General features: G+C 41.9%; 2 protein-coding genes and 1 long non-coding RNA gene across 4 annotated transcripts; 2 read left to right on the top strand and 1 right to left on the bottom strand.

The window, feature by feature from the left end:
- The first annotated feature begins 865 nt into the window (after positions 1 to 865).
- GTF3A (general transcription factor IIIA) lies at positions 866 to 6024 on the top strand. The gene is made up of 9 exons (XM_067290713.1): positions 866 to 1128; positions 1297 to 1397; positions 1955 to 2051; positions 2229 to 2317; positions 3263 to 3336; positions 4651 to 4734; positions 5102 to 5331; positions 5412 to 5471; positions 5738 to 6024. Exons 1-9 carry the CDS (start codon positions 964 to 966, stop codon positions 5897 to 5899), a joined length of 1062 nt encoding a protein of 353 aa, XP_067146814.1. The 5' UTR covers positions 866 to 963; the 3' UTR covers positions 5900 to 6024.
- MTIF3 (mitochondrial translational initiation factor 3) lies at positions 5952 to 13686 on the bottom strand. Of its 2 annotated transcripts, none has more exons than XM_067290721.1 (4): positions 13584 to 13686; positions 9037 to 9509; positions 7583 to 7728; positions 5952 to 6221 (listed from the first exon to the last, which is right to left on the bottom strand). In XM_067290721.1, exons 2-4 carry the CDS (start codon positions 9497 to 9499, stop codon positions 6009 to 6011), a joined length of 822 nt encoding a protein of 273 aa, XP_067146822.1. In that variant the 5' UTR covers positions 9500 to 9509; positions 13584 to 13686; the 3' UTR covers positions 5952 to 6008. The 2 variants fall into 2 exon arrangements, with proteins under 2 accessions (XP_067146822.1, XP_013817589.2); XM_013962135.2 differs by lacking the exon at positions 13584 to 13686 and adding an exon at positions 10218 to 10661.
- A 41-nt stretch (positions 13687 to 13727) lies between these two features.
- On the top strand, positions 13728 to 27136 carry LOC136991265 (uncharacterized). Its single transcript, XR_010883325.1, has 3 exons — positions 13728 to 13744; positions 26193 to 26276; positions 26745 to 27136. It is a non-coding gene; the product is annotated as an uncharacterized lncRNA (long non-coding RNA).
- Positions 27137 to 27152: the final 16 nt, after the last annotated feature.

Genomic DNA, 27152 nt, shown 5'->3' on the forward strand with positions numbered 1-27152 from the left:
ATGTTAGAAGGTTCCTCCAGAGTTTGAACTTCTGTGATTACAAGATGTTTTGAGTGTAAAATCTTTTGCTTCTCTATCAAGGCCATACCTGTATCTTTTGTAGTCTTGAATAAGCAAGTTTTATTTCAACTCATCTCACCTTTGACAGCTTAAAGGAAACAAAATTGGTTTAGTAATTAAAGAAACATGATTGGTTTTTTTGCATGTGCTTTGACAGTTCGGTATCTCTCTGCATCTTGTAGATACTATTATGCTAGTTACTAAATGTGCATACAGTACATCAGCCTTAAGGAACAAACACACTACTTTCAAATTGAGGCACAGAAACGAGATTCCCCCTAAGCCATGCAGAAGATCAAGGGCCAAACAAGGGCCCAGCACTGGGACTCAGGCACGGTCTCAAACACGTGACTTTATAACAATCTTCCAGGAAACCCTGGAAACACCTCTCTCATTTGCACAACGCGACTGCGTGCACTGCGGCAGGCGCGCAGCTTGTGGAGAGAGCCGGGGTCTCTGGGGGCTCAGCCATCGGTGGGGCTGGCTCCCCCCTCGGCCTTCACGCGATCGCCCACAGCGACACACGCCTGAAGGGCTGCGGCTCAGGCGTCCACGTCTGCATCGCAGCAGCACCACCTCAGCGCACAATTACTTGAATAATTGCTTCAGCAGTTAAAACTGCGGGTGGGAAACACTAATGAAACGATCAGGTAAGGACGGGCACAGTCAGCGTTTCAAGCTGTAGATGGGCAAGACAGAGGAGCCGGGTCTCGAACCCGCGGTCCCGCTGGCTGCCCGCCCCCTTTCGCGCCTTGCGGAGCCCGCGAGACCGCGCACGCGCGGAGCCGCTCCTTCCGGGCGCCCGCCCCCGCGCACCGCTCCCGGCGCTTCCGGGCTGGGCGCCGCGGACGGGTGGCGGGAGGGGCAGCATCGTCCGCCGCGGGCGTCACGTGCCTCTGCCGCATGGCCGGGGAGCGGGCGGCGGCGCGCGCGTCCCCACCCGGCGATGGCGGCGGCGGCGGGAGCGCGCTTCCCGCCCGGCCCTTCATCTGCTCCTTCCCCGGCTGCGACGCCTCCTTCAACAAGGCCTGGAGGCTGGACGCGCACCTCTGCCGCCACACGGGCGAGGTGAGCCGCGCGGCGGCGACCCGAGCGGCGGCGCTGCCCCGGGGCCCGGCCCGGCGGCGCCGCTGCGGCAGCCGCAGCCTGAGGCGGCCCCCGGAAGCGCGAGGTACTTGTCACCTCTGAACAAACCTCTTTTTTTTTCTTTCTTTCTTTTTTTCTTTTTTAATGCAGAGACCGTATGTTTGCCATTATGAAGGCTGCGGTAAAGGTTTCACTCGAGATTTCCACCGCACTCGACACTTTCTTACACACACGGGTGAAAAACCGTTCGAGTAAGGCCAGCTTTTTCTTCAGTTCTTAAAATGGGTCGCTCCTGCCGTTATGGAAACAAAGGGGAATTAAAACCGATATGCAGAAAATCCAGATAGTACAGAGCATGCTTGCACAGCTTTGGTATCCTAAATACTGCTGTAATGGTTTGTGCACAGGCTGAGACTTGAGGAATCTTCTTAGTTTAAAACCTTGAATCTGGCACTGACCCATAATAAGTGCTTAAAGGAAGGGGCAAAGCTCTCCCTCGAATACAAAATTAGAAGAAGGGCAGTTATCTCTTGTTACTAAGCACTTAATAGTTGCATGTCATGGATGAGGAGCTAGGAATTCTTACATGTTTTATTAAAAATCTGTGCTCTGACACGTTTCGTCTGGTAGCTTTTGACAGTAACTTAACCTCTGACTTTTCTTACCTTTAAACCAGAAGGTTTTTTTAAGCTGGGTTGTAAGTTTTGGTTATTCTGCATATGGTCTTCTTGTCCAATAATTTATGTATCTGCTTAGGAAGCAAGTTACTGTTTGAGAGTGATAATAAGAAAATATAGTTTATTTGCAGGTGCAGAGCTGATGGATGTGATCAGAAATTTGGAACAAAATCAAACTTAAAGAAGCACGTTGAACGCAAGCATGAGAATCAACAAAAGCAATATGTGGTGAGTAATTACCTTTCATACGGTAAAATGAAACCTAAACAAGCTCCTCTTCATGTATCTAGTGAAATTGTTATGCAATATTTGTACGAGTGCAAATGCTGTGGATTCGGAATTCAAAAAAAACGTGGACTGAGTTCCCTTTTTTGGCCTCTAATGATAACTTAATTTCCTGAACAGTGCGACTTTGAAGGCTGTAACAAGTCTTTTAGGAAACATCATCAACTTAAAGTTCATCAGTGCCAACACACCAATGAACCTCTCTTCAAGTAGGTGAATAATTTTAATAATGAACTTTAGCTATTTCATTTAAACACTGTAGATGAAAACGTGCCCTCTCTCAACCTTTTTGTTGATGTGGCATTTAAAACCCAAAACAAACTTACATGAATTTGTAGACATGGATGTGAGTACATTTATTGTACTGTTGCTCATTAGTCCATTCTGAGCAATGGTCTTGACGTACTGTAACTTCAGAGTTTCAGGCATTTTCGTAGGATTTATTACAGGTTCACAGGGCAAAAAAAAAAAAAAGCTTTCAGTTTGACGCAGTGTGAAACATAAGCATAAAAGCTTGCAGGGTAATGAAATACACAGTTGCCTCTGTTCTCCAGCAAAAAGTAGTGGCTTCGCTAACCCTGAAATAAGCAGTGATTTGAAGGGGGGAAAAAAAAGAAGAAAAAAAAAAAAAGGTGAGTGAGGCTTGGATGGACTAATCTGTTTGAGAAGCTGTGCATTGCAACTCCATTGCTACCATGACAGTAAAGATCTAATGAAAGCAAAGTTAATCTTCTGTTTCTTATAGATGGACTTTCCATGAGTGTTCGACTTGAGAAGTGAAGTGTCTAGTGACCTAGCCTAGTATGGCTAGGTTGCACGCATGGAAATTCTTTGCTTTCAGTGCTCTACCTCTGTTTTCTACTTGTAGACCCTACTGTGTAGGGGGGATGCAAGGCCTGATTCTTTACCAAAAGCTTACCTTGCTGTATACATTGGAAACATTATAGTTGTAACTTGTGGGGAGGCTCGGAGTCCTCTTTTTTGAAACATATTATGGAATTTACTCTTACAAGGAGAAGAAGCAGAACAGATCTCTAGGCAAGGGGAAACTTCGGTTATTTTGCTGACTTTAATGTTGTGTTTGACTTAATGAAGAAAAAACATGTGGAAACAGTGAGGGGAAAAAATCCTAAACCAATGTACTTAATACCTAGATGTAATCATGAGGGATGTGGAAAGCACTTTACTACTCCAAGTCGACTAAAACGGCATGAGAAGATACATGAAGGTAAAGTTTTCCTTTTTTCTTCAGTTATATTTCAGCTAAGGAAAAATGACTTCTTCCAGTGTGAGTAGTATGCACAGATGTATAACAGATGCGCAAGTAGTCTGAATCTCATGATCCAGACAGACAAAACAAGAACACCTGCTCTGAGTAGCCAGCAGCAATACAATTGCAGGGCATGGCATCATTTCGGCAGGCTGAACAGAGCTCAAGACCCCTTTCAGTTGTATTTTTCCTCTCCTAATACACTTCCCTATCAATAACTTATCTTCTGGAGAGAAGATGGGATAATGGTTAAGGCATTAGGCTAGGCCTCCAGAGATTAGGATCACTTGCCAGTTCTGCCATAACCTTCCTATGGAGCCTCGAGCAAACCATGCAGGCTTGAATTTTTAAAATTATTGATGTACCTATGTGAAAGGTATTTAAGTGGAGTTGATGGGAGGTGGGCACATATGTGTTTGAGCTAATCCTGAAAAGAATAGATAGCAGTGTAGCAGCCCTCTTGACAGCTAACTTGCTTTCCAGCACTAGAAAAAATTATGGGACTAAGAAGAGTATCTGAAAAGCTGTGATTGGTACTGTGTCTAGGTTCCTTTCTTAAGATAGGGAGTTGTTCATAGTTCTTTGACCTTTCCTGTCCTGGTATTCAAATAGTATTGGCATTCCTTGTTTCATTTAAAAGCCATCCTATCTGTTTGATAGAATGATAGAGTGTCCTTAGACTCAGGAGTATCACTGTATGGTCAAGTTATTTTCTTTTTTAATATGTAATACAAGTATTTGTATAGAAATAATAAATAATATCACATTGGTTTCATATATTGGAGTGAAAGAAAGTATGTAGGTGGTGAGGATGAGGAAATAGTTTTACTGAAGGCAAGGTGAAGTAGTTTGCTAAAATCACTTAGGTTGGAAAGGACCTCTGAAGGTCATATGGTCCAAGACCCTGCTCAAAGCAGGGTCATTTAAGAAGGTTGCTCATGGCTATGTCCAGGCAAATTTTTAATTTCTCCAGGGTTAGGGATTCCGCAGCCTTTCTGGACAACATGCACCAGTGTTTGTCCAGCCTCATGATAGATTTCTTCCTTATACCTATTATGAGTTTCCCATGTTCCAATTTGGTGCATTGTCTCTTGTCATATTACTGTTTCTTTTGTCATATTGCAGTGTGAGCAGAGATGAGGAGCACTCGCTTCTAGTTTTCAAACACTGAACATGTTGAACAACCATTAAAGCCTGGAATTCAGCCATGTAAAACTAGACTCGGTTTGTCAAAGCCTTTGAGATTGTAAACATCTGTCATGTCTCTAACAGGCTATGCATGCAAGAAAGAAAACTGCTCATTTACAGGAAAAACTTGGACGGAGCTTCTAAAACATACTAAAGAAAGTCATACAGGTAAATGTTAGATGCTTTAGTAAACAGAATTTACTTAACTTTTGATACAGTATTGTTTTACAAATAGGAAACCAAATGCTAATTTCAAGAGGAGTCCTCGCTGAACGCCTTTCCTCAACTTGTGATCATGTCTAGACAGACTTGGTTTCCAGCACCTAATAGGCAAAATGGTTGCCATTCTGGCTAGACTTTTAATTGAAGAAAATGCTACTCTGGATGATTCATACTGCATTATTGTATTCCTAGTTTCCGAATTCCCTGCAGTTCATGTGAATTTTAGCTTTGTTTAAGAGTACTGCTAGAGTTTGATTCTGAACTCTTGTGCAAAGCTGTTAACTTACACTCTGCCTGTCTCTCTTCCATTCAGAGCCAATAGTCTGTGGTGAGTGTTACAAAACTTTTAAACGCAAAGATTACCTCAAGCAGCATCAAAAAACACATGCTGTGGAGAGGGAAGTTTGCCGATGCCCAAGAGAAGGATGTGGGAGAACTTACACAACTATATTTAACCTTCAAAGCCATATTCTCTCTTTCCATGAAGAGAAAAAGCCATTCTCTTGTGATTATCCAGGCTGTGGAAAAGTGTTTGCAATGAAGGTATGTATTTTTATAGTGCCTTAACCTGAATCACATGATCTGAAGGATAAACCTAACTCTTTTTTCTTTGCAACTTGTAGCAGAGCCTAGCAAGGCACACCATTGTACATGACCCTGAGAAGAGAAAGCTGAACTTAAAAGTAAGCCATATGCTAGAGGAAATCCTCCTAAGCATTTCCTGTCACTTCAGAGGAAGATACATGTTAAGTGTTTTAAAATTTGACTTCCAACTGGAAAACAGGCCAGCTATCTATTTAATTTGGGGGGGATCTTAATTTCTGAAACTACTTTAAATAATGAAGTGCAGGCCTTTTCATTGATATCCCCCTCCCTGCCCCCAACATACATGAGCAGTCTTTGCTCCATAGATATGTTAGGTTGCTAATGCTGGATTTATTTCTGCCAGACAAAGCGTTCCCGTCTTAAGAGGAGCTTAGCCTCTCGTCTGAGTGGGTACATTCCTCCTAAAACACAGCCAGGAAATGCTGCAATTTTGACAGAAGGCAAGACGATGGATAAGCCCATGGAAAATGAAATACCAGCTGTTGAAATTCTGACTCTGCAGTAAGGGTTAATTGAGACAACTTTCTTTATGGAATGACCAGTGCAGAGCTTGACAATAACTTTACAGTTTTTTTTATTAAGAAATTAATATTGTTTACACCTCTTCATTAAAGTCACTGATTCAGCTCACTTGATTTTGGAGCTTCATTCTCATCTGCCTTTGCTATACTGTTTTTCTGTTCTTCCAATTTCTGGTGTGCTTTCAACTCTTTTTCAGACATGTGTCTCAAAATACAGGTACTCACTCCTTCTTTAATAGCTTTTGGCTTGGAAAGGTAAGTGGCTTTTTCAGACCCAGTCTTCAAAATCTGATCAAAAAGCATGAACTGAAAGAAGGAAAAAAAAATAAAAACAGGGCTAGATGCACAAACACAGGTAGAAAAATATTTCAAGCTGCTCTGTAATTACATGCCCTCCTCCCTGTGGTTCTGCTATCACCTAAAGCCAGCTAGCTGCTAGTCCTGGTTTAAGTGGTTCAACATGTCTTGTCCTAACAATTTGTTCTTTACTTGTAAGTTGGTGTAAAAAAGTGATTAAGCCTTTTCCTAACTTTTAGGCTAATTTCCTGACTCATTCTGTTTAAAGGCTTCACTGCAAGTGCTTGCAACCCTGCATCCCACTCCCCACCTTTGTCAGTAGAATCAGTCATATTACTGTTTCTTGCCTTTTAAGGGGAAGTATTGTTATAAATTTAGCAGAAAAATGATAGGATTGAGCTGTCTGAACCACTGTGTTCATAAAACAAGCTGACTTCTCAACACATTATTTTTCTATTTTTCCTCTTAATTATGCATTTAAGGGAAACCTAAATCTGGACTGCAGCATGATATACTCTGCTCCCTCCCATATCCAGTTCTTCCTCCTCCCCGTTCCCTGTAGATTCACCTTTTTACAGAAAAATTTTGTTCCCTTCATATGAAGTAACACTGCAAATCTGTTCCAGCACTTTAGTAGAATCAAGGAAAACTAATTCATTGCAACAAAAACGCATTAAAAGAATAAAAAATAGTATTACCTTATGCAGTGAATTTCTAGAAAAAGACATTTGTGTAGGTGACAATAAAGACAAATCTCAAGGCCATGCAACTACTACCCTAGCTGGTAAGTAGCCAACAAATCCCTAACATCTGTATAGATATGTTCACTTTGGCAGTCTTGGAATGCAGTATTTTGGCAGCTTTCAACAAAGCAGTGGAAAATTAACCTATGCCACAGTTGCATAGATGTATTTTCCAGAAGAACAGTTAGGTTATTAAAATAATCCAGGTAAAACAACTGATTTTTGTTTTTTTTTAAACCTTACTGCTAAACTTTAAAACCATGACTTCTTCAGTGAGTAAACTGGCTTAAGGCATAGATGGCAGAGTTCCATCAGCCCAATTAATCAGCTGGTGCAGCAAAGGGGTAGGAACTGCTTAGACTTTGCTGTCAAAGCCAACAGTTGTAACTGCATTTTTAAGCAAACATTATTCAGATTGTCTCTCTGGGACTGCTTTTCCAGAACTGCAGTGTTTGAACAGATACAGCTTCAGGTAGGGCAACCATTACTTTAATTGGACCTAGACCTTCAGTCATTTTAGCAATGAGTGATACATTCAAAAAAGAAAGCAGTACCATCTGGGGAAAGTTAACATGGGTACACCTATTTAATGAACTTGATCGGTCCAGCTCTCAGAAGTCCACTTACCATGTCTGTATTACTATCTTTTGTTTGTCGGATGGTAATTTTAACATGGTATTTCTTCTCAATCCACTGTGCTATCTGTTTAGTCTTGGTCTCTAGGTCATTCTTGGCAATAGTTGAAGAAAAGGATAACTCCTTCTGAACCAGCCCTGTTTAAAACAGAACTAAAACAGTGTTGGCTTAACATCTGACAAACTTTTATTAGTTGTGCTTTTTTAGCAGCCTATGGTGCTTTGTCTACTTCCCTCCCTTCCTTCATGCTACTTTCTCATACACAGAGCACCCTGACCTCCTTGTGTCAGCATGTATCACTCTCGCCTTAGAAGGTGGCTAACTGGCATCTTGCAGTCATTGCCACAACTGAAAACCTGACTGTATGTTTGGGGTACAGAGGGAGGTCCCTTGAGGGTTGGAAGGCTCAAAGTATTTTTATTTTAACTGCAAATTTGTTCATACCACCCATAATGCAGGTCTAACAAAGATAAGCAGGTATAAGCACCCTTGTGGATCTGGACTTAAAAACAGTGTGTGAATTCTTAAATTTTGCACATAACATAGCTAAATGGAAAAGCTTTAAAATTAGACATCTCAGGCACGTTTTCTTTGGGAACAGTGAAATGCAGTATTCAACTGGCAATAAGATGCCTTATGATATGTTTGAACAAGCTATGGTCTCCCCCTCTTTAAAGATTCTCTGAAGTAGTTACTATTTGAATAATCTTTTTGTAGGTTCTTGAACAGAAAACTCACTACCACAGTAGCTCTCTTCTAAAATCAGAACTCCAGCCAAAGCACAGATACCTTATTTAGCCTGAGGATAAGAAAGGAGGATACAGGGTCAGATGCCTTCTAGATCTTCCTTGCCAAACTCTCAATTTGTTAAGCCACTGGAGCAGAGTGATTTTAAAAAATGAAACTGAAAAGTGTTTAATACTGAAAAAATTGTTCTCCTAGTCTGTAAAAGAATAGGCCTCTTCGGAGCATTATAAATGAGCAGCTGTCAAGGGCCTCAAACTCCCTCTACCTAGCACTGTGCTGTCTCATGACTACTTGTGACAAAATACAATTTTTGTATATCTAGTGCACAAAGTTTGTAAAAACTGCCTGTCACTTATGCCTTAATAAGAGAATAGAAATTCAGTAGGTCTTATAGAACCAGAATCTGGTTATATTCTCTTAAATAAAAATAGATTTTTTAAAAAACGAACAAAACAGCAGATGCCAAAATAGTAAATCCTGAGAAAGCAACAGAAAGCTTCTGTGCAGAAGACTAGACTAATCCAAAATTTTATTTTCACCATTGCAAATCCTTAATAGCATAGACTGCAATGACACTGCTTTGGATTTACACAAATGCAAGTAAGATGATTTAATCTGCTGAAACCACTTTTAATGCAGCATTTTAATGCAGTATTTTAATGCAGTGCTCAGTGTTACAATATTAACAATGCACATACCTGGTTTGGAACTTGCTTTTTTCTTCTCTGCGCGTTTAAGCTGCTCTTCATGAATCTGCTTCCCACTCATTAGTCTGTATACAGGAGGTTCTGCATTCTCACGAAGCAGAACTAGTTTCAGGTTGTGTTGATCCATAAGTCTGAGTGCCTCTGCTCGGTGCATATTTCCTAAGCTCTCTCCATCCTCATTGATTACATGCAAAATCCGATATGGAATTCTCCTCCCAACACTTCCAAATGCTGCTTTCCTTTTTGGTTCTGTATCAGATTTTTCAGCTGTACAAAATGGTTTCGTAAGTCCAAACACACTTGTCTTTCTAGGGTCAGGCACCACTGCTGAAGATTGAGAAAAGACTCTCTTTTGTGTTGTTGTTGCTAAGAGAGTGCCATAGAATCTTCTTGTGAATCTGTTCTCATTTCTGGTTGCTTGATGTAAAAGTTTCATCAGACAAAAGGTAGTCATCCTGAGGAAGCTGGGGAGAAGGAAAAGTTACCTCTATCAGCTGATTTCTTCTAGCCACGATTATTACAAAGGCTTGACTCTAGTACAGAAAAGCTCAATCCTTAAAACTACTCTTTCTATTATTTTCCAAAGATATGTACTGTAAGTATACAGACTGAGTGGTCATCAGTATTTTTACAATAGCAAAGAGGGCTTTAACCCAGAGAGAAAATCTGCCAGTGGAACAAAATTTATGAAGAGTTGATGTTATCTTCAGTAGTTTAAAATTTGAGCCTGAACTCCTTTAGAGAATGCAAAGCTTCTGGTTCATTTCTTCTCATAAGAGCATCTTCTCTGGTACCGCTCGTGTGTATAGAGAGATTAACCAATGGGTAAGAGGGGGGATTTGCAGTCAAATAAAAAGGCATGTCACACTTTTAAAGTCACATATATTTTGTGAGAAAAAAAATGGACTGAAAATATAACACTAGTACTTGCTTCCTGTTTCTGGTACTCTTCTTTGGAAAGTGTTTCACTTAAGGCATGCTCATTTAGACTCACCCTAGTCACTCGGTGAGGGAAGCCGATGCAGCATCTGCCAGCAGCCATCCCAACAGCTACAGTCTGACTCTCCCATGCTTTGTAAGGTTTTAGAATTTCAAAGCCTCAACCACACAGAGCAAGACCCCCATGCAAAACCTTGGCCTTGGTATTAAAATATGTGCTTGAAAATACTTACCATCTTCCATAGCTTGCATGCAACTTCTTCTCACAGCACTGACCCTAAATAGTTTTATTTTTCTCAAACTACAAGTTTCCCAAATGTCATTTCATGTAAGTAATCCAGCTACTTGGTTTTATATGGCTTATGCACCAATGTTATTTCAGTAACCAAAAAAAGTTTCTGCTGTCTCTACATGCAAAGAAATTCCAGATTCAGCCATGCTTAAGAGCTAAAGTAATGCCTTAATTTTAAACCTATTTTATCTGAAATTTAAAATATTGACTTTTTTCAAATTTTCAAATGTGAAATTAAGAGGCATAATCTTATTTACAATAAGCTGATTTTTTTCCACTTTTCAAAACTATTTAGATTTCTTGCATAGAATGTGTGCAACTACACAACATTGTTTGGAAATCGCTATTGTAGAAATATCACCAAAACCATCTGGTAAAAACACAGATATTGATTATTTTTCTTCTGCTAGAATGTTACTGAAAAAGAGGTGGAAGAAAGAAGAGAAAAATATAAGCATAAGTAAGACTTTTCTGCAATATGTGGAATGGAAAACAAACAACAGATTCACCTGCCTAAGACCCCCCACTTGCAAATTAAAATTTAAATAAATTGTTATATAGGAAGCTACCTGGCACAGTGGTCATGAAGCTATATAATTCCAAAACAGGCCTGGAAATACACTGAGTGCCTGGTATTTGAAGACCAATGAAACTGATCTTTCAGACATTTTTCTTCCATTAGCATTTTTTCCCAATTCCTCCCTGCTTTATGGAAATTCCCTGGCAATTTTGGTGCACCTGACCGTTATTTGTTTCGAGACCTCGGAAATAACTTTTCTTTAACAGGTGCAAGAACTTTACAAATAAAGAGCAAACTGAGGAGTATTATCTGCAGCTTTGGTATTCCATGTTTAAAATGCAGCAAGTACAGAGAAAGCTAAAGATGATATAGGAAACGGCGAGCATGTCTTACCAAATGAGTTGGCAAGAGTGTTACTTGTTTGGTTTAGGAAGGAATATGATTGCATTCTATACAAATATATACATGCATAAATATATACATATATGACTGTGTAAACATGTATACATGTGTATGTGTGTATACACACACACACACACACATATATATATATATATGTGCAGAAGGTGCAAATAATCAGGAGCAGAAGGAACTATTTATAATTAAAAGCAATGTTGGCACAGGAACAAGTGAAATAGCCTGCCTGCAAATAAACTTAGTGGGGCAAATTTTGGAGTCTGGGAGAGGCTTCCAATTTCAGCAATAGGGACAAAGCCAATACAAAGTATTTTAAGACAGCACTGAATTAGTCCATAAATAGGACTGTGTGACTTGGCTATGTGCTCTAGCAGGATCCTGAACTCAACCAGCCACAAGAGCACAAAAGAGAAATACCAGGATGTTCATACCAGAGTCTAAAAAGCAGCTGGTAGAGCTGGAGTCTCTTCCTGCCCTGGGTCCTGTTTTTGCTGTGTCCCAGACCAAAACTGGGGCTCTCAGGAGACAGCTTTTTCTCTGCTGTGGTGACTTCCCTACAACTGAACCTAGCAACCGCTGCCACAATGCCACAATCTCTGTGCAGGGTGTAGCCAAACAAAAGCTGAGAAGTCCTTATTTTTAATATCGTTTCATAAACCAGCTGCAGTACAGACCTACAGACTATAATCCAGGTATCAACTTTGGTATAACATATTATAATTAAGCTTACATTCATATGAATCTGGCCTTGGTCTTTTTTCAGTTATTGACTTCTAAACCTAAGTTAACAGTATCACAGCAATGGAATGGTAGTGTATTTTAAAGAAATGTTACTCCTCCTCTGCCAAACGTGTATTTTTGCCTTTACCCTCCTTGATTATTTGTTACTATTTAGATCTACTAAATCCTGCCTCAGTTGTTCTCTTCCTTCTCTTTTTAGATACTTTTTATGGGAGGATTTTTCTTTATATAACTTGGTATGGAAGTGTATTTTGCCTTATGCATTTCTGTCGCTTTCATGGACTGTACGTTAGCTAGGAAAGCTGACTTTGTCGGGAGTTTTAGTGATTAGATAGGCCACATGCACACTTAGAGCTGCAGGAGTGACAGTTTTTTTGTGCACTTGGAGGACATGTTCTGCTGCGTGGAAAAGTGCTTCAGTGTCTGCAGTTATGTGCATGTGTTACAAGAGAAGATATTACGCATCTTGTATATGTTGCTTGCATGTGTTTTTCTGTCCATGCATCATGTAAACCCATGCCAAAAAGATGCTATTTTAATTTTGTACATGAATTTGTGTATGGGGGTGTGTGGCTGTATGCGGGTGTGACTGTGTGGGTGTGCACCTGTGACCTGATGCATGTATGTGTGTACACCCATGTGTGCTGGGCCGTGTGACCTGGGGGTGGGGGGTGAGGGAGGGTGTGACTGTGTGTGGCCATGAGACCTACGCGTGTGTGCGTGTGGGGACAATGACTGCGTGTCTGGCAGTGTCACCTGGTACGCATTTGTCAGTGTGGCCATTTGTGTATGGGGGGTTACCATGTGTGTTGTGCATGTGTGGGGCGACTGTGTGTGCAAGTACTTGCCCTGGGAGGGCTGCGGGGGTTGGGAAGGCTGACTGTGCATGCGTGTGTGTGACCATGTGTGCAAGTACATGACCTGGGGTGGGGGGAAGGGTGACCGTGTGTGTGCATGTGCATCTGTATGACCTGGTGTGGCCATGTGTGTAAGTGTGTGTGTGTATGCAGTGGGGGTGACCATGTGTGCATGTGTGTGTGTGTGTGCAGCTGTGTGACCTGGTGTGCATGTGTGTGATGGGGTGGCTGTGTGCATGTGTACATGTGTGTGTGTGCAGCTGTGTGACCTGGTGTGCATGTGTGTGATGGGGTGGTTGTGTGCGTGTGTACGTGTGTGTGTGCAGCTGTGTGACCTGGTGTGCATGTGTGTGTGGTGGGTGTGTCTGTGTGCATGTGTACGTGTGTGCAGCTGTATGACCTAGTGTGCGTGCATGTGTGTGCAGTGGGGGTGGCTGTGTGCGTGTGTATGTGTGTGCGGCTGTGTGACCTGGTGTGCGTGCGTGTGTGTGCGTACGTGTGCGTGGCGGTGTGAGGGGGGAGGGGTAGCTCCGTGGGGCTGTGACCTGCTGTGTGTGCGGTGACCGGGCGCGGGCGACCGCGTGCGCGGCTGCGTGACCTGGCGCGTGCGGGGGGCCCGGTGCCCCCGTGGGCGCCCCCGCGGGTGCCCCCGTGCGCCGGGCGCGCAGGCGGCCCCGGGCGGGCGGCGCTGCCCCGAGCGCGGCCCCTTGCGCCGCCGCGGCCGCCCCGGTCCCGCCCGGTCCCGCCCGGCGCGGCGCGGGGCCGCTCTTACCTGCCGGCTCGGCCGCCACCGGCCGGGCTGAGCCAGGGGCCCCGGCGGCGCCGGAGCAGCCGAGGGAGCGGCCTGGGCGGCCGGAAAGGCGGAGCCTCTCCCCGCTCCGCTTCCTCCCCCTCCTCTTCCTCTTCCTCTTCCTCTTCCTCCTCCTCCTGCGGGTGCGTGTGTGTGTATCTGCGCGTCCCCGCGCGGAAGTCCTTTCCTCCGCGCGTGCGCGGCTGCGCCGTGCGCGCGCTGCGTGCGGGCGCGTGTGCGTGTGTTTTTGGGTAGGGACGCGGCAGCGGGCAGGAGCTCCCCGCCTCGCTGTGGGCGCGCGCGTGTCTGTGCGCGCTGCTCTCGCTGTGCTCGTGCCCGCGTGAGCCGCGCGTCTCTGTGCGTGTGCCTGCGCCTGCGTGTGCGGGGTGGTGGCGTTTCCCTGGGTGCGCCAGCCCGGAGCTGGGCCTCTCTTCGTTCTCCTTCTCGGGTGCCCATTTCCCTGGGTGCCGGTTGTGGGCCCCCGGGACGGGCAGTGTGCGGGGGCGAGCGTGGCGTGCCGGGTGTTGTGCATGGGGTGAGCGTGGTTTGCGGAGTGTTGTGCGTGGGGGGGGCGAGCGTGGCGTGCCGGGTGTTGTGCACGTGTGTCGCAAGCCTGTACCCCAAGCGGCTGTCTGACCTGGCTGGCTGGCTGTACGTCACACCACGTCTCCAGCTGTGAGGCTGCGCGCTGCCGGTGTGGCGGTGTGTCCAGGGGTGTGCGCTAGTGCCCTGGGGGAGCCTGCGGGGTGTTTTGCGGTTGTGAGCCGTGTCAGCGGGACAGTTTGCCTCTGTGCAAGGTGTGTGCATGTGGCATGGTAAGGATGTGTCTGTAGGGGTCAGCAGCGTGTGTGTTTATGGCATTATATGAGTCAGTTGGAAAGTCTTTCCAGGGCCTGCATTATTTGTGTTTATCGAGGGATGCCTTCTGGCAGCCAGGCTGGAGCTGGAGGCTGTGCTCTGGCTGCAAGTGTGCTTAGAACTGGTGCAGAACGAGTCCTTAGAAAGCGGCTGGGAGGGAGGCCTGGTCTGTTGTCCTTTCTACTAAAAAAAAAAAAAAAAAAAGTACAGAACTTTTTAGCTTATTTGCTTTGGCCCACCACTAAGTGACCCCTCTTCCTCCCCTCCTCCTTCCTGCCCTGGAAAAGGAAATGTCACACAAGTCTGAGCCTTCATCTTTTTAGTCTGAATGCTTTCCACCCAAAACTCTCTTCTGAGAATGGTTTGATTCCACATGCAGGTTATTTTGGTGTAGTCATTTTGGTACACACTCACAAAAAAATAAGCCAGTCATTTCTGTGTGTTATTCATCTTCATAGAAAGTGTAATATGGTAGTTCTGTGCAAAACCAGAACACTTTACTAAACCAATTTGTGATCTGAAATTCATTCATATCACCTTATTCTCTCCTTGTCTGCTGTAATCAATATGGAAAACTGCCATTAATAGAATTAGCAAAGTACGTGGTGAATTGTGCTTACAGCCTGGCTGAGAATTGTAGGCTCACCTATTCTATGCAAATGGAGCCTGTTCTTTTCCATCCTGCCCTTTTGTTCAGTTCACTCAGGCTTTATGCTTTTACAGTTTTAAGCTCTTTGGGAACAGGGATTGCCATCTATTATGTCAGTGGAGTGGCTAACATAACAAGATCTCAGTTTGATGCTCTTAATACATAAATTACTGAAATTCTGCCAGAATCTGGTTGTGAAGAGTGAAATATTCCATAGCAAGAAAAAGGAGAGACAAAAATATCTGTTACTGCTTTTTTCCTGGTCTGGAAATCAAGTGTGGAATTTGAATAACCATGAAGAAAAGTTTTGGCAGAGCTGAATCCTGGAAAGATTTTGTTTTCAACTTAAGAATCTGTAGTATATATTAGAGGACAGCTTTTCAAAGGCATAGGTTGTAGTTGGTTACTATTGCCTCTCTGAGAACCTTACCTGTAAGACAGAAAATTTTTAGTGGTGTTAGTGGGAGCAATAAAGCTAATAATCCTCTTTGCTGTGATTAAAAACTACCTGCGTGAAAGCAGGGTATTTCAATGCATAGACCTTGTATTCCTTCTCTCTGCATTTTATTTAATTCTGTTAAGTTTAAACTTTATGCTTGTTTTACTTGGTGCCTTTCTCATTAAATTTAGTGTGCCAAGAAATAGTGCAGCCTTCTCATGCTGTTTGTTCTCAATTAACTTGATCTTTCTGGGAATTCATTGCACTCTTTTTCCTTATCCTTTGTCTCTTGCCCGTTTACACGGTGATTGCCTAGGGGTTGTGTTTTTATGCGTGCCTCTCACAGTGGGAGTCCAATCTTAATTACTTAAAAGACACTACTGTAATAAATGTATTTAATGATAACTTTATCCCTTCTATTTTGTCTCATGCATATCATCCTCTGCCAGTCCAATCCACCCTGACAAGATTCTCAGTCATTTGTTTGTTCTTTTGTTCCTGAATCTATATCTGTCTTCTTTTTCATTTGACATAGCTTCACAAGCTGGTTAGCAAAGTCACTGTTTTCGCATTATTATTTTTTTATGCCATCTCAAGGCCTATTCTGCCAGGCCCTACGCCAAATGGTAGATAATTTGTTTCACAAAGAATTTAAAGTGAGGCTATACAAGAAGGAAAAAGGGGGGTAGAAAGAGATCTCCTCTGTGAGCAAGTCTTCCCCCACATTCGCATCCCATCTCCAGGGACCGAGGGTTTGGTTGTCCCCTGGGGACGCTGGAAACTGGTTCCAGTGCTCTGTGCTGGGTGAGGGGGGTTTCAGGGTGGATCTCCTGCTGACGCTGATCCCTTCAGTGGACAGTCAGCTGTTTGTAGTGTCCAGCAGAGGTGGGAATGCCCCTCGCTGGATGATAAAGGGCTTGCCTGGGGCCCCAAGGCTCTGGTATCTGCTTCCGTTGAAACTCCATCATTCGTTTTATGGGAGGAAGAATCGAGCTGTTGAAGAGCTGTCTGCAAGGAGCTTGTGCCTGCTGGCTCTGGGTGGAGGAGGGTCTCCCTTTGTCCCATGGCGAACATCCTGCTCCTTTCGAAACTGGAGCTCTAGTTCTTAATACCTAGTCCAGAAATTTCAAGTGCCAAACAAGATCATCAGGAATTTGCTATTGACGTTGTTGGTTTTATGCAACACCAGGAAGTCTTGGTCATGGGCCAAAGCTGGAGGGTGGGACAGCAATTTTTCCAGAGTCATTCTCCTAAATCCATGTTTAGTCTCCTGCACAGCTGTGCTTGCAAAGGTACTGTGCATCTGGAGGGCCCACTTAGATTGTGCACCTCTGTTTTCCTCACCTGTAAGACCGTATAGTTCCTTCCTTTGGAGGGCATTTGGGCAGGGAAGCTTTGGGGAAGCCTTGGAGAGAGGCTCTTCCACTGTTGCCCTTGCTCTTTAGCACCAACTGGCATGGCTTGCCTCCACCTTCCTGCCGTGCTGTACCCATAACCGTGTGGTTGTGCAGGCCCCTGATTCAGAGAGGGGCTGTGGCTGCCCCTGCGCGCTCCTTAGTATTCATTTCCCTGTTGGTGTTTATAAAAGATTTTCTCAGATTACCGAGATGAAAAACTCCCTTGTGCTGAGCTGAGCATTGCTGTATGTCGCTTAACGCTTCAGAGCAAACAGAGATTTAAAAATACAGAAATTTGGGGTACTTAGCGGGTACAGGTTCTTGCATTCTGCAGTAACTCATTTACTCCTTTTGAAAATTGCTTAATGCACACATTTCTCTATTTTTATTTTAACAAGCGACAGCAAAAAATTAGAGCAAAACCAGCAACTCTGTGGGGTGGAAAATGATCACTGTTAACTGAGCCCCTGCACAGAATGCAAGAATCCAGTTGAAATGGCTCAACCTTTGTTTGGTTTCTGAAATTGGCCTCTGTTATATGAATTAAAACAAATCTTTTGAAGATGCATGCTCTGCCATTAAATCGCTTAGACTGATTTACTGAATCCTGGCAAAGAACTGATTTTGCTCCCTGAAAAGCAAGGCTGACTGAATATATTAAAATGTTAATCATAAAGCGAGTCTGTGGGTCCCTGTGGTGAGATACAATTAAAGTTAAAACTTCCCAGTTTTAAATGTCTAGTTTTACATCTTGACTGTAGGGAGAGGAGTTTCCACTGTACATCTAAGACATTGTTCTGCAGCCTTTGCAAGTTGCTGGGTTCAGCTGCAAAGATTTTAAAAGCTGCTTTTGTTGGCAGCCTAGGACACATCCATGACCTTATTAAAGTGGAAGTGAAAGCCCTCTCTCTCTCTCTTTTTTTTTTTTTTTTTTGCAACAGTAAATCTACTAATTTTACAGTCAGTTGAACAGCAATAGATTAATTTGTTTAAAGTCTGCATTCACAAAGAAAACGTGAACTTCGCTGCCTTGAATACCCAAAACTACAGTGAGATATTTAAAGGGTAGAAACTATTACAACTCACCCTCGAATGGTCCCGGCAGCTCCCTGTCACCTGCTTCCCAGCACAGGTGCTGACCTCCGCATCTATTCTGTCCCTCCCGGCAGCCTCGCAGCCCGGCCGAGCCTTTGTGTGCCTCAGAGAAGGCTTTCCCAATGGCCCGGCCAGTTTTCTTCAGCAACCACAGGAAGCAGAATAAAGAAGAGGTTAAGGGCCACCGTAAGGGTCAGAATGGGTTAAATTTAGTTAACATCAGAGGTTATAGCTTTTAACAAGAGCATGAAGGAAACTTATTCGAAGATGCAATTTGTTTCTTCTTTGTCAACCATTATTTTTTCTTACTCTATTGATAGTGACAGCTTAACAAAGTTTTTATATGCCAGGGTTTTCATCCTTTAGAGGATAAAGAACTGCGATGCAAAAAAGAGATGCAGGTGGAAGACTTTATAAAGCCTCCATGATTTTCAGACTGAGGGTTGAAAGTAGGCTCCCTGCTTGGCTAAGTCAAAAATAATTTGTAAATGTTAAAAAAAATACACATTAGGGACAGAGGAGCTGCTTTTTTTTTTCCCCCCCTTTCCCCAAAGTAACTTGCCAGGAGAAGTGTTTTGTCAGAAGTATTACAATCAGACTGCTTTGCATGTATTTTTTCCCAAGGTAATCTTGTTTTCTTTTTTGTCCATCACTAAAGATGATTGGAGCCAAATACCCTTAACAACAGTCCTGATCATCTCCCTTCAACATTTTTTAGTGTATAGCACATGATAATGATACTAGTTCTTCGACTTTTTTCCTCCAGTTTAGTAAAGCAGCACAAACTACAAAATGCTCTCCATGGACAGCTCCACCAAGAAGTTCTCATTCAGCTTCTTGAACTGCAAAGATTAGAAAACAGTTTAAATCTTTTTGAAAACTATTCAATTAAAAATGTTCAGTAGGATTTTTTGTATGTCCGTACAGAATAGTTTATCTTCTGCTAATCTTTTCTTCAAAATTAATCCGTAAGACTACAGCAATTTTGTGTCTTATTCTAATGCAAAATAAAGAACTGAAGTCTGAAAATAGAATTTAATTAAATCTGATAGAAATTCATCAGGACAAACACACATTTTAATAGTTGTTTTTTTTTTCTCCTCATGTTTTCCTAAAGAAAAAAAGCTCATGCGATCATTCTGTCTGCATATCCATCAGTCTTTCTGCACGTTCTCTCAGTACAGTTTCATTCCCGTCGACACTTCAGCCCAGTTTGGCAGAGAGGTAGTGCCCTCAGAGATACTGTATATTTATATTAACCATACATATTTATGTATTTCTACAAGTTTTATGAAAATCAGAGATTAAATAGAGGAGACACCCTCAAATTAATGATTCCTTCAGGCAAAAGAGTTCAGCCAGTTGACCAGACGGTGTACATGTATGGGCTGCCCAGTTACCACGTACGTATTATCAGACTAGTTACAGCACGTGCTGTCTTTTGCCAAGCCAGCTGGCCAAAGGAGTGTATAGGGGATGGTGAAGGATGAAGGAGCACTGCAGTGAAGGGAAGGATTTAGATGGGAAAAGGAACTGTTGGAGCTAGGACATTTTGAGGACACGAGAGACAGAGGGGACATGGTGGAGTGGACTTTGATACTATGTGGTCTGTTGTAAGAGACGCAAAGGACAGCGGGGATGATTACGGGGGAACTAAGAGACAACGCAAACCTTGACGAACCAAGTGCCATTTACTTCACTGCTCATAGGACAAACTTTGTTTAAAGCAGAAATTTCATCCGATTTGCGCTGTCATTGTGATCTGTGTGACCAAGGCCTGAAACTTCAAATTAACTTGCTTTTTTATTAATTGAGATTTGCCCTGGGTTCACAGCTGTATATGTGAAAGCTGCTTTTGCTCTCTGGAGACTAGGTTACGCCTTTGAGAAGTACATAATCAGTTTGACACTTCCGGGATAAATCTCTTTGAAACCAGTTAGTGTGCACGGTCTTGTTAGTGTAGGCTAAATTTTTCTCTGAGGTACAGATAGAAAACTGGGAGAAACCCAGTTCAGCTCACAGATATGTGTATTTGTACTGGCCTGACACCAGCTGAACGTGCTTGATGCCAGGGCTGGAGCTGCGAGGCACATTGTATAGACACAGATATAGACACCTGGCTAGTGAAGGATGGGAGAAGGACAGAAGAAGGGCAGTAGGGACCTGGGGAAAGGTTGGACTTTCTCTGTCCCCAGAGCTGGGGAAAAGGGCACAGACCAGCCAAAAGGGCCCAGTCCTGTGTGTCGTCTCTTTTTGGTGCACGCATGCACAGGGCTGGCCTCCACCAAGGAGGTGACTTCCTAGTGACCTACCTGCAGCCAAAAATGATCAGGAAAAAGTATAGCTTTCAACAACGCGGACAAACTGGCCTGGGAAAACTCAACAAAAAGTCCCACTTACTATTCTGCTCACAAGCTGCAGCCAAAACTCAGCTGTGAGTAGAATAAGAACATCTTTTTAAAAATGTAAAACTGCCATTTTTTTTTTCCTTCTGAGCTGCTTTTAGAGGCTTTAAAGCATTCATTTCAAAAGCTTCACAAAGGCAGCAGGCATCAAACAGCTGAGGCTGAGTGCAAGCTTGGGGAGGAGAATTGCTAAGTAAGTTGCGTGGGTGACGGCTGCAGACGCGTGTGCCGCAGCAAGGTTATCTGTTCACCAGCAGACACTGCTCATGGCTTTTTTTTTTAATGCTGGAGTATCAGGGCAGAAGGCTTAGAACAAGCCAAAGAGCCCTGGTTCATGTGGCCTAAATTTCACCTACACTTTGTGTTTCTGTTGGCTGAATGATTCTTGGCTTTGAAGTCAGGAGATGTGAGTTTTGATTGCAATTCTGTCACTTACTTACCCTATGGTCTTGAATAAGTTATTTCATCTCTGTGCTTTCCTCTCATCTTTTTGTCCATTTAGACTGAATCTCTTTGTTGTAGGGTCTTTCCCTAATTATATGTCTGGACTATGCCTAGCACAATGGAGCTGTGCTCTCAGGTTAGGTGCCGCTATAATCTAAATGAACAATAAAGAAAACTGCTGAGCTGCACCAGGACCCCCCTGTTATCTCAGGGCTTTTGCTGACAGCCTTAATAAAATAAAAATCTTTCAAAAGACTGAGCATTCCTGCCTACTGCTCAATTGCTCGCTTTTTGTGTGGTATCTAGAACATGAAAAAGCATCAATTATGGTATCTGGGTTGTCAGAAAATAATGATTTATAGTGTATTGTGGTTTCTGAGTTATTAGTAACATGTTTTTTCTTTCTGAAATCTCAGTGGTAGCTTCAGTACTTCACTATGCAAGATTTTTGTCAAACTGAATTATAAAACAACATGCCACTATATACCTCATTTATTTTGATTTTTTTTTCTTAGCTTTGCTCTTTTGTGTAGGTGCAGTTCGTATGCCTGAGATTAGGACAGAGCCTCTTCTGGTATTAATTACACAGCACTCCTGAAACCTGTTGTATCTTATCCCCACAAGGATGGGGCCCATTGTCAGAATTACTGGCTCTGCTCTGTGATCTCAGCAAAACTGTATATATTCTCTAAGATCATCCTCCTCTGTAGATCTAAAAGACCAAAATCTAAAATCTAAAAAAATGTACTATACCCTAGAAAAAAAATCTCCATCCTTAAAGACTGAAGCATCATACCAACCTATACCCACCCTTGCAGCTCCTGCTGTTCCACCCAGAATTCAGGCTGGATTCTCCTGGGACATGTGTATGGAGAACTCATCTTCAAGAATTTTGCATTTCACCAATTCCTACAGTCCTACAGTTTTGTCTTGTCTTTTAGAAAGTTGTCTCTCAGACAGCATCTACAACAAACTGTTCCCAGCTAGGTCAACTTTCAGTATCCCATGGAAGTCATCTGTTCCTGGATTTTGTACACTGGGGGCTTCTTCCAAACCCCACAGTTTGCTATCAACTTCTTGTAGTTTAATTGCAATAGTCTCTCTCCCCCTTCCCTTCTGTCCTCCCTCCACATGCTATAAGGTTAGAAGAAACCAATTCTATGAGCATAATTTCTTTTTTTTTTTCTTGAACAAAGTTTTTGGCTCCAGGAGGAAGGGCAATCTAAAAGAATTTACTGCTTTGTGATAGAATTGTAAAATCATAGAATAATTCAGGTCGGAAGGAACCTCAGGGGATCATCTGCTCCAATGAAATATCCAGAATTTTGGATTGTGTTCTCAACTTTGAGGGATAAAACCCCCCTTATTTATTTGTGGATCATTGCAGAAATCACCAGGACTCTAAGTGATTATCAGGTTCTGCCCTTTGCAATTCTGTTGGGGGCCCTTAAGTGTATATTTTTTCAGAAGCAATTACATTCCTACAAGCTCAGTCCATATAAAATTAGTTATTTTGTATTTGAGTAGGAGTTTGAGAATTTATTTGTTAATAATTTTAAAGCACTTTAATTGTACTGAGGAGCCTTTAAATTCTAAGCATTTTATTATTTGGTTGGATTCATATACCACTGATACTTACATGGTATCAAACCTTAAGTTAGTTACATAAATTAAGCATGGATGTTGGAGCCACAAGAAATGAGTAATATTTTTTTTCTATAAAGAGCAGAGAGAGGTAATTGTTTAGATATAAGAAGTTCAGAAACCAGCTCTGCATTAACACATGGGATTCTGCTCAGAAATGAACTGAATCATTCCCATATGCAACTAAGATCAAGTAACTCACAAACATAGGTAGTATTAGAAAGATGCTAGCGGGAATTTATTCATACCGGAAAGGTTCAGATGCATTCATTCTATTAAAGTTTGTCAAAGGAAAAGCCTTCTGTAAAATGTACTAGTAAGCACCTCTAAAAGTATTATTTATCATAACAAGATCTTAAAATGTCTCAAAAATCTTAATTTAGGTATCTGCACCTTTATAGTATTTTTCCATGTTCACAAAGTAGTGTAAAATTGGTGACTGATTCTGACAAGTGAGGGAATTGGCATTATCCCTCCTTATACCTAGAGGAACTAGAGGAACTAGAGCAACAGATCTGGAATTAAATCTTTTTAACATCCAAATCTAATACTTTTTTCTCTGAACCAATATGTCTCTGAACAACATGCCACTGAAAAAGATAAGAGTTAGTATTAGCTGTTTCATGGCTGGGTAAAAAAGAAGTGGAAAAATTGCAGTATCTTTCCTTAAATGACTAAAAAAGGGAAAAAGTTAAAAGTAGGCCTAGAAACCAGGCCAGTCGGTGCCTTATTTAGTGGTTCTTTTTCCATGATCTCACACTGCTTTTGAAAACTTTGAAGGGGAATGCCATGTTAAAACAGAAACATTTGCTTTGGTCTTACAGTTACATACATGAGTAATGAAAAACAACTGTACTTCATAAGCCTGAAATATAATTAAATAATGCTCTAAAAGGTAAATGATTTCTTCTAATTATTTGTAAAAAACAGTCATGACTCATGCAGAGGGATGTATACCGAGTAACTATAACAAACGTCTGAGTAAATATGTAGGGACTGTCCCGCTGTTTGCTTTTGTTACTTTCAAAAGTATTTTTAATGGACCCTTTGGAATATTTTCATTAAAATGAAATTTTGGAAAAAATGTAGCATTTCATCAAAGCCAAAGACTTTACTCTGGGATCCTGGCTCAAGAGGAGGGAAAGGCAGGTTCAAGTTTTCACTACATCAAATTCATGTCAAAATTTTTCATCTCACATCACTCCAGGCTAGATATGTAAACCTAGTTTTCCACATTCCCATGCAGTTCTTCCCAACCACTAATAAACAGACTGCAAGAAAGGCAGAAAAACATGCAAAGTTTCCAAATTTGGAAAATTTCCATGAAATACAATTACTGAATTTTGTTTGGCACTGAGATATTTTTGCACAATGAACATTTAGGGGAAAAAAATCTACTGATATTTTCCTCTTTTTTTTTTTTTTTTTAGATTTTGTCAAATTATAACCCAAATGCTTTCATTTGGAAATGCTCTGAGGTGCTTCATAGCCTCATTACCCTCTCCAGTCTGGGCTTTCTAGGCAGACTATGTTTCCCAAAGGTGCATCAATTACTTATTTTAGTAAATGTGTCTCAACAGTTAAGCTGAGCCCAGAAAAGGACTCCAAATTTGAATTCTTCTGAATATTCAGAATGGCACATCCAAATTGAAATGTGCTTTGTTTGGAACATACCGTATTCAGACAAAAGGGTCAGAATATGCCACAAAAAGAAGAAATGAAAAGTTGTTCAGCTGAAAATTGAGGTTTTCATGAAAACCATTTCAGTGGAAAATTTGGGGACTAGCTCTGCATAATAAATACTCCCAAAGTTTGCCAGGAGAAAGGACTGAACAACACTATTTATTATTTCAGCATTTATCTTAGTTGAAGTCTATATGGGCTGGAAGCATCTACTTTATGCTGGGCAAGCACAGAGTCTCAGTGCAGGCATGAGTTCAGTCACTAAAATTGCATAATGCCATGTGCATAATCACTCCCGTATTAGTAACTACTTGATACCTCTGCAGTTACAAAGGTAGTTTTGTTGAATGCATGAAAGAGAAATTACAGAATCTGCTTTTCCTCCCTCCTTGGCTTGCTGTCAATATGGAAAGGGCTATTATCTGGGGCAGGCACAGAGGGATGCGCACTTCAGCAGAAGGTTACGGTCTGCGTTCATTATATGCAAATCTGCCAGAGCATTTCTCTGCTACTCATTAACATAATATCAGTTGGTGCATCAGGGTAATTCTTATCTGATCCAAAACATGCCTCATGTAGGCAAAACAGTTTAGCCACATAAAGAAATGATGAGCTAATTCAGTCTTGATATAACCATATCAAAGTCAACAAATATGCACCAGAGTGGTACATGACTTGATTATATCTGCAGAAACCCTGCCTCACAGACAGTTTATTCATTTAAATAATCAAATTAAACAAGATAGTCCTAAATGCATCTTGTTTAACTTGATTATTTAAATAAGCAACCATCTGGCATGAATGACACAGATTAAGTTCTCTTTTCAATTTTCCTTTTTTTCATTCTTTAACACCAGAACTATTTTACATCCTGTGTTTATTTCATGTTACTTCTCTGCTAGAGTATCTTTACGTAGGGATTGGGGGAAGAAATTAATAGAAATTATAATACAATCACAAGCTGAACTCTCTATCTCCACAACTTGATACTAATCAACTAAAGGGACTACATTAGCATCACTGTACAACTATTTTAGCCACAGGAGAATACATTTATTGTTAGAGGAATACAGCTAAAATCTATCAGTATTAAAAGGCAAGGAAGAATATGGTAAAAAGGTTGAATATGAACCTTAGAAAGCTGAAATAATCCAGTTCTCCATTTGTGGTCAGGGTCCTAATTTCATTAAAAGTATTTTTTGTCTTTTTGAAGAAGAAACACTTTTTAGTACTCTTTATTAAAAACAGAATATCCTTGGGTTTACAAAGCATTTCTTAGGGTCTGATTCTGAAGACACGTGCGTGCAAGAGCTGCTTTACACATGAGAATAGTCCTACTGTTGCTGAAGGGATAAAAGGCTTGAGAAAAGTTATGTATGCAGTAGGACACTTAAGAATTGGAATTGCTGATGTGCTCATTGCTAAGTACCTGTGCATATCTTTGCTTTTAGAACTTTAGATAATTATATTTACAGGAATTGTACCACACTAAAATTAGTAAGAGCGAATCATGTTTAACTGGGGAGGAATGTTTTTTCACAATGACCTCACGTATAGCCTCTTGCTTACAAAATCTATTGTGCGCTCTGTAGTATCTAGAGAAGAGATGACCTTCGATTTTGATGGCCACATAATACAGGTACCAGTACGGTGACCAGAAGTTGATTCCTTTCCCTTGAGGATGAAGGCTTCCGGAGCTTTGCCTAGTTTTAACGCTATTAGAAAGATTAACACGTATCAATGGTGACCTCTGAATCTTTAAGACATTCCCAATATTCACTTCTACCGCACACTCTCAAATCCCACCGTCTTTACTAGGTGATTCGGGAAAGCCCGCATGTATGGGTGTCGCTGTGGTATTCACACCATTCATGTCCTGGCACTGTCAGTTGGTTAATGTGCATGTCTACCATGTGTATTTTGCTGTTTGTGATCTGACTATTCCCATTCACCTCCCTGACTGCTCCCATTTTGCAGGTGGAGGACTGCCCATGTGGGAAGGTGCAGCAGCTTATGTGGGAAGTATTGGCAGTAATGGATATATCTTCCTGTGAGCTACAAGTATGTGATGAAGGAGGAGAGCATTAAAATAATAAATTCTTCTCTACATCTCTGCAGTTTGGGGAAAATTTTGTAAGATGCTCAGTGAAGGCCACTGTGTCTGCAGGCAAGGTGACCTGAGGAGTGGTTAGGCTTCCTGAACTTAGTATTTGCTTCCTTCTGCCCTAAGATCTCTAAAAGTCTCTTCATTTCTCTGTGCTTCCATTTGCCCTCCAACCTGCTATTTTGTCAGGTTGGTCAGCAGGCTCCTTGAGGAATTATCTCTGCTTTTCACTTGGTGTTCATACAGTGACAATCATCATGGGGATAAGGTTATGGTGGCATGAAAAAGGACTGCCCATCAACTGAGCCATTGTCAGAGACTGCTCACCTGCTCCTAACCTGTGGGATGCAGGAGGGAAATGTTTTAACATAGACCACAATGAAAACAGTTCATGTTAACACAGTTTATCATTTTTCGTACACCAGAATCTTGCCACATTCACCTTGGCTCATGCGATCTGAAGAAACCTGATGCGTCAAGATAACTTGGTTGTGTGTCCTGGCCCCCCTGTCCAGTTGGGACCTCTAGCTGCTACTGTCATACAAGCAACTAAGAAAACATCCTGAGCAAGGAGAAGCTGTAGAAAAGGAACTGGGAATTATTGTTACACAAATGCATTTTCCTTTTCCTAATTCAAAATACACTTAATAGCACAGTACTATATAGGAATAAATAACTAGAAGAATATTGCATTCCTTCTAGCTTATAAGCTTCAAAAATGTCTGTCATATTTTGAGCATGTTTTACTTCCTGCAGCAAACAAAGATTCCAATATGAAAGCAAAATAAAATGACAAGCTTATCCTGTTCCAAAGTTATTCTGATTTTGTCCAT

Source organism: Apteryx mantelli, chromosome 1 (assembly GCF_036417845.1).
Source record: "Apteryx mantelli isolate bAptMan1 chromosome 1, bAptMan1.hap1, whole genome shotgun sequence".
Lineage (NCBI taxonomy): Eukaryota > Metazoa > Chordata > Aves > Apterygiformes > Apterygidae > Apteryx > Apteryx mantelli.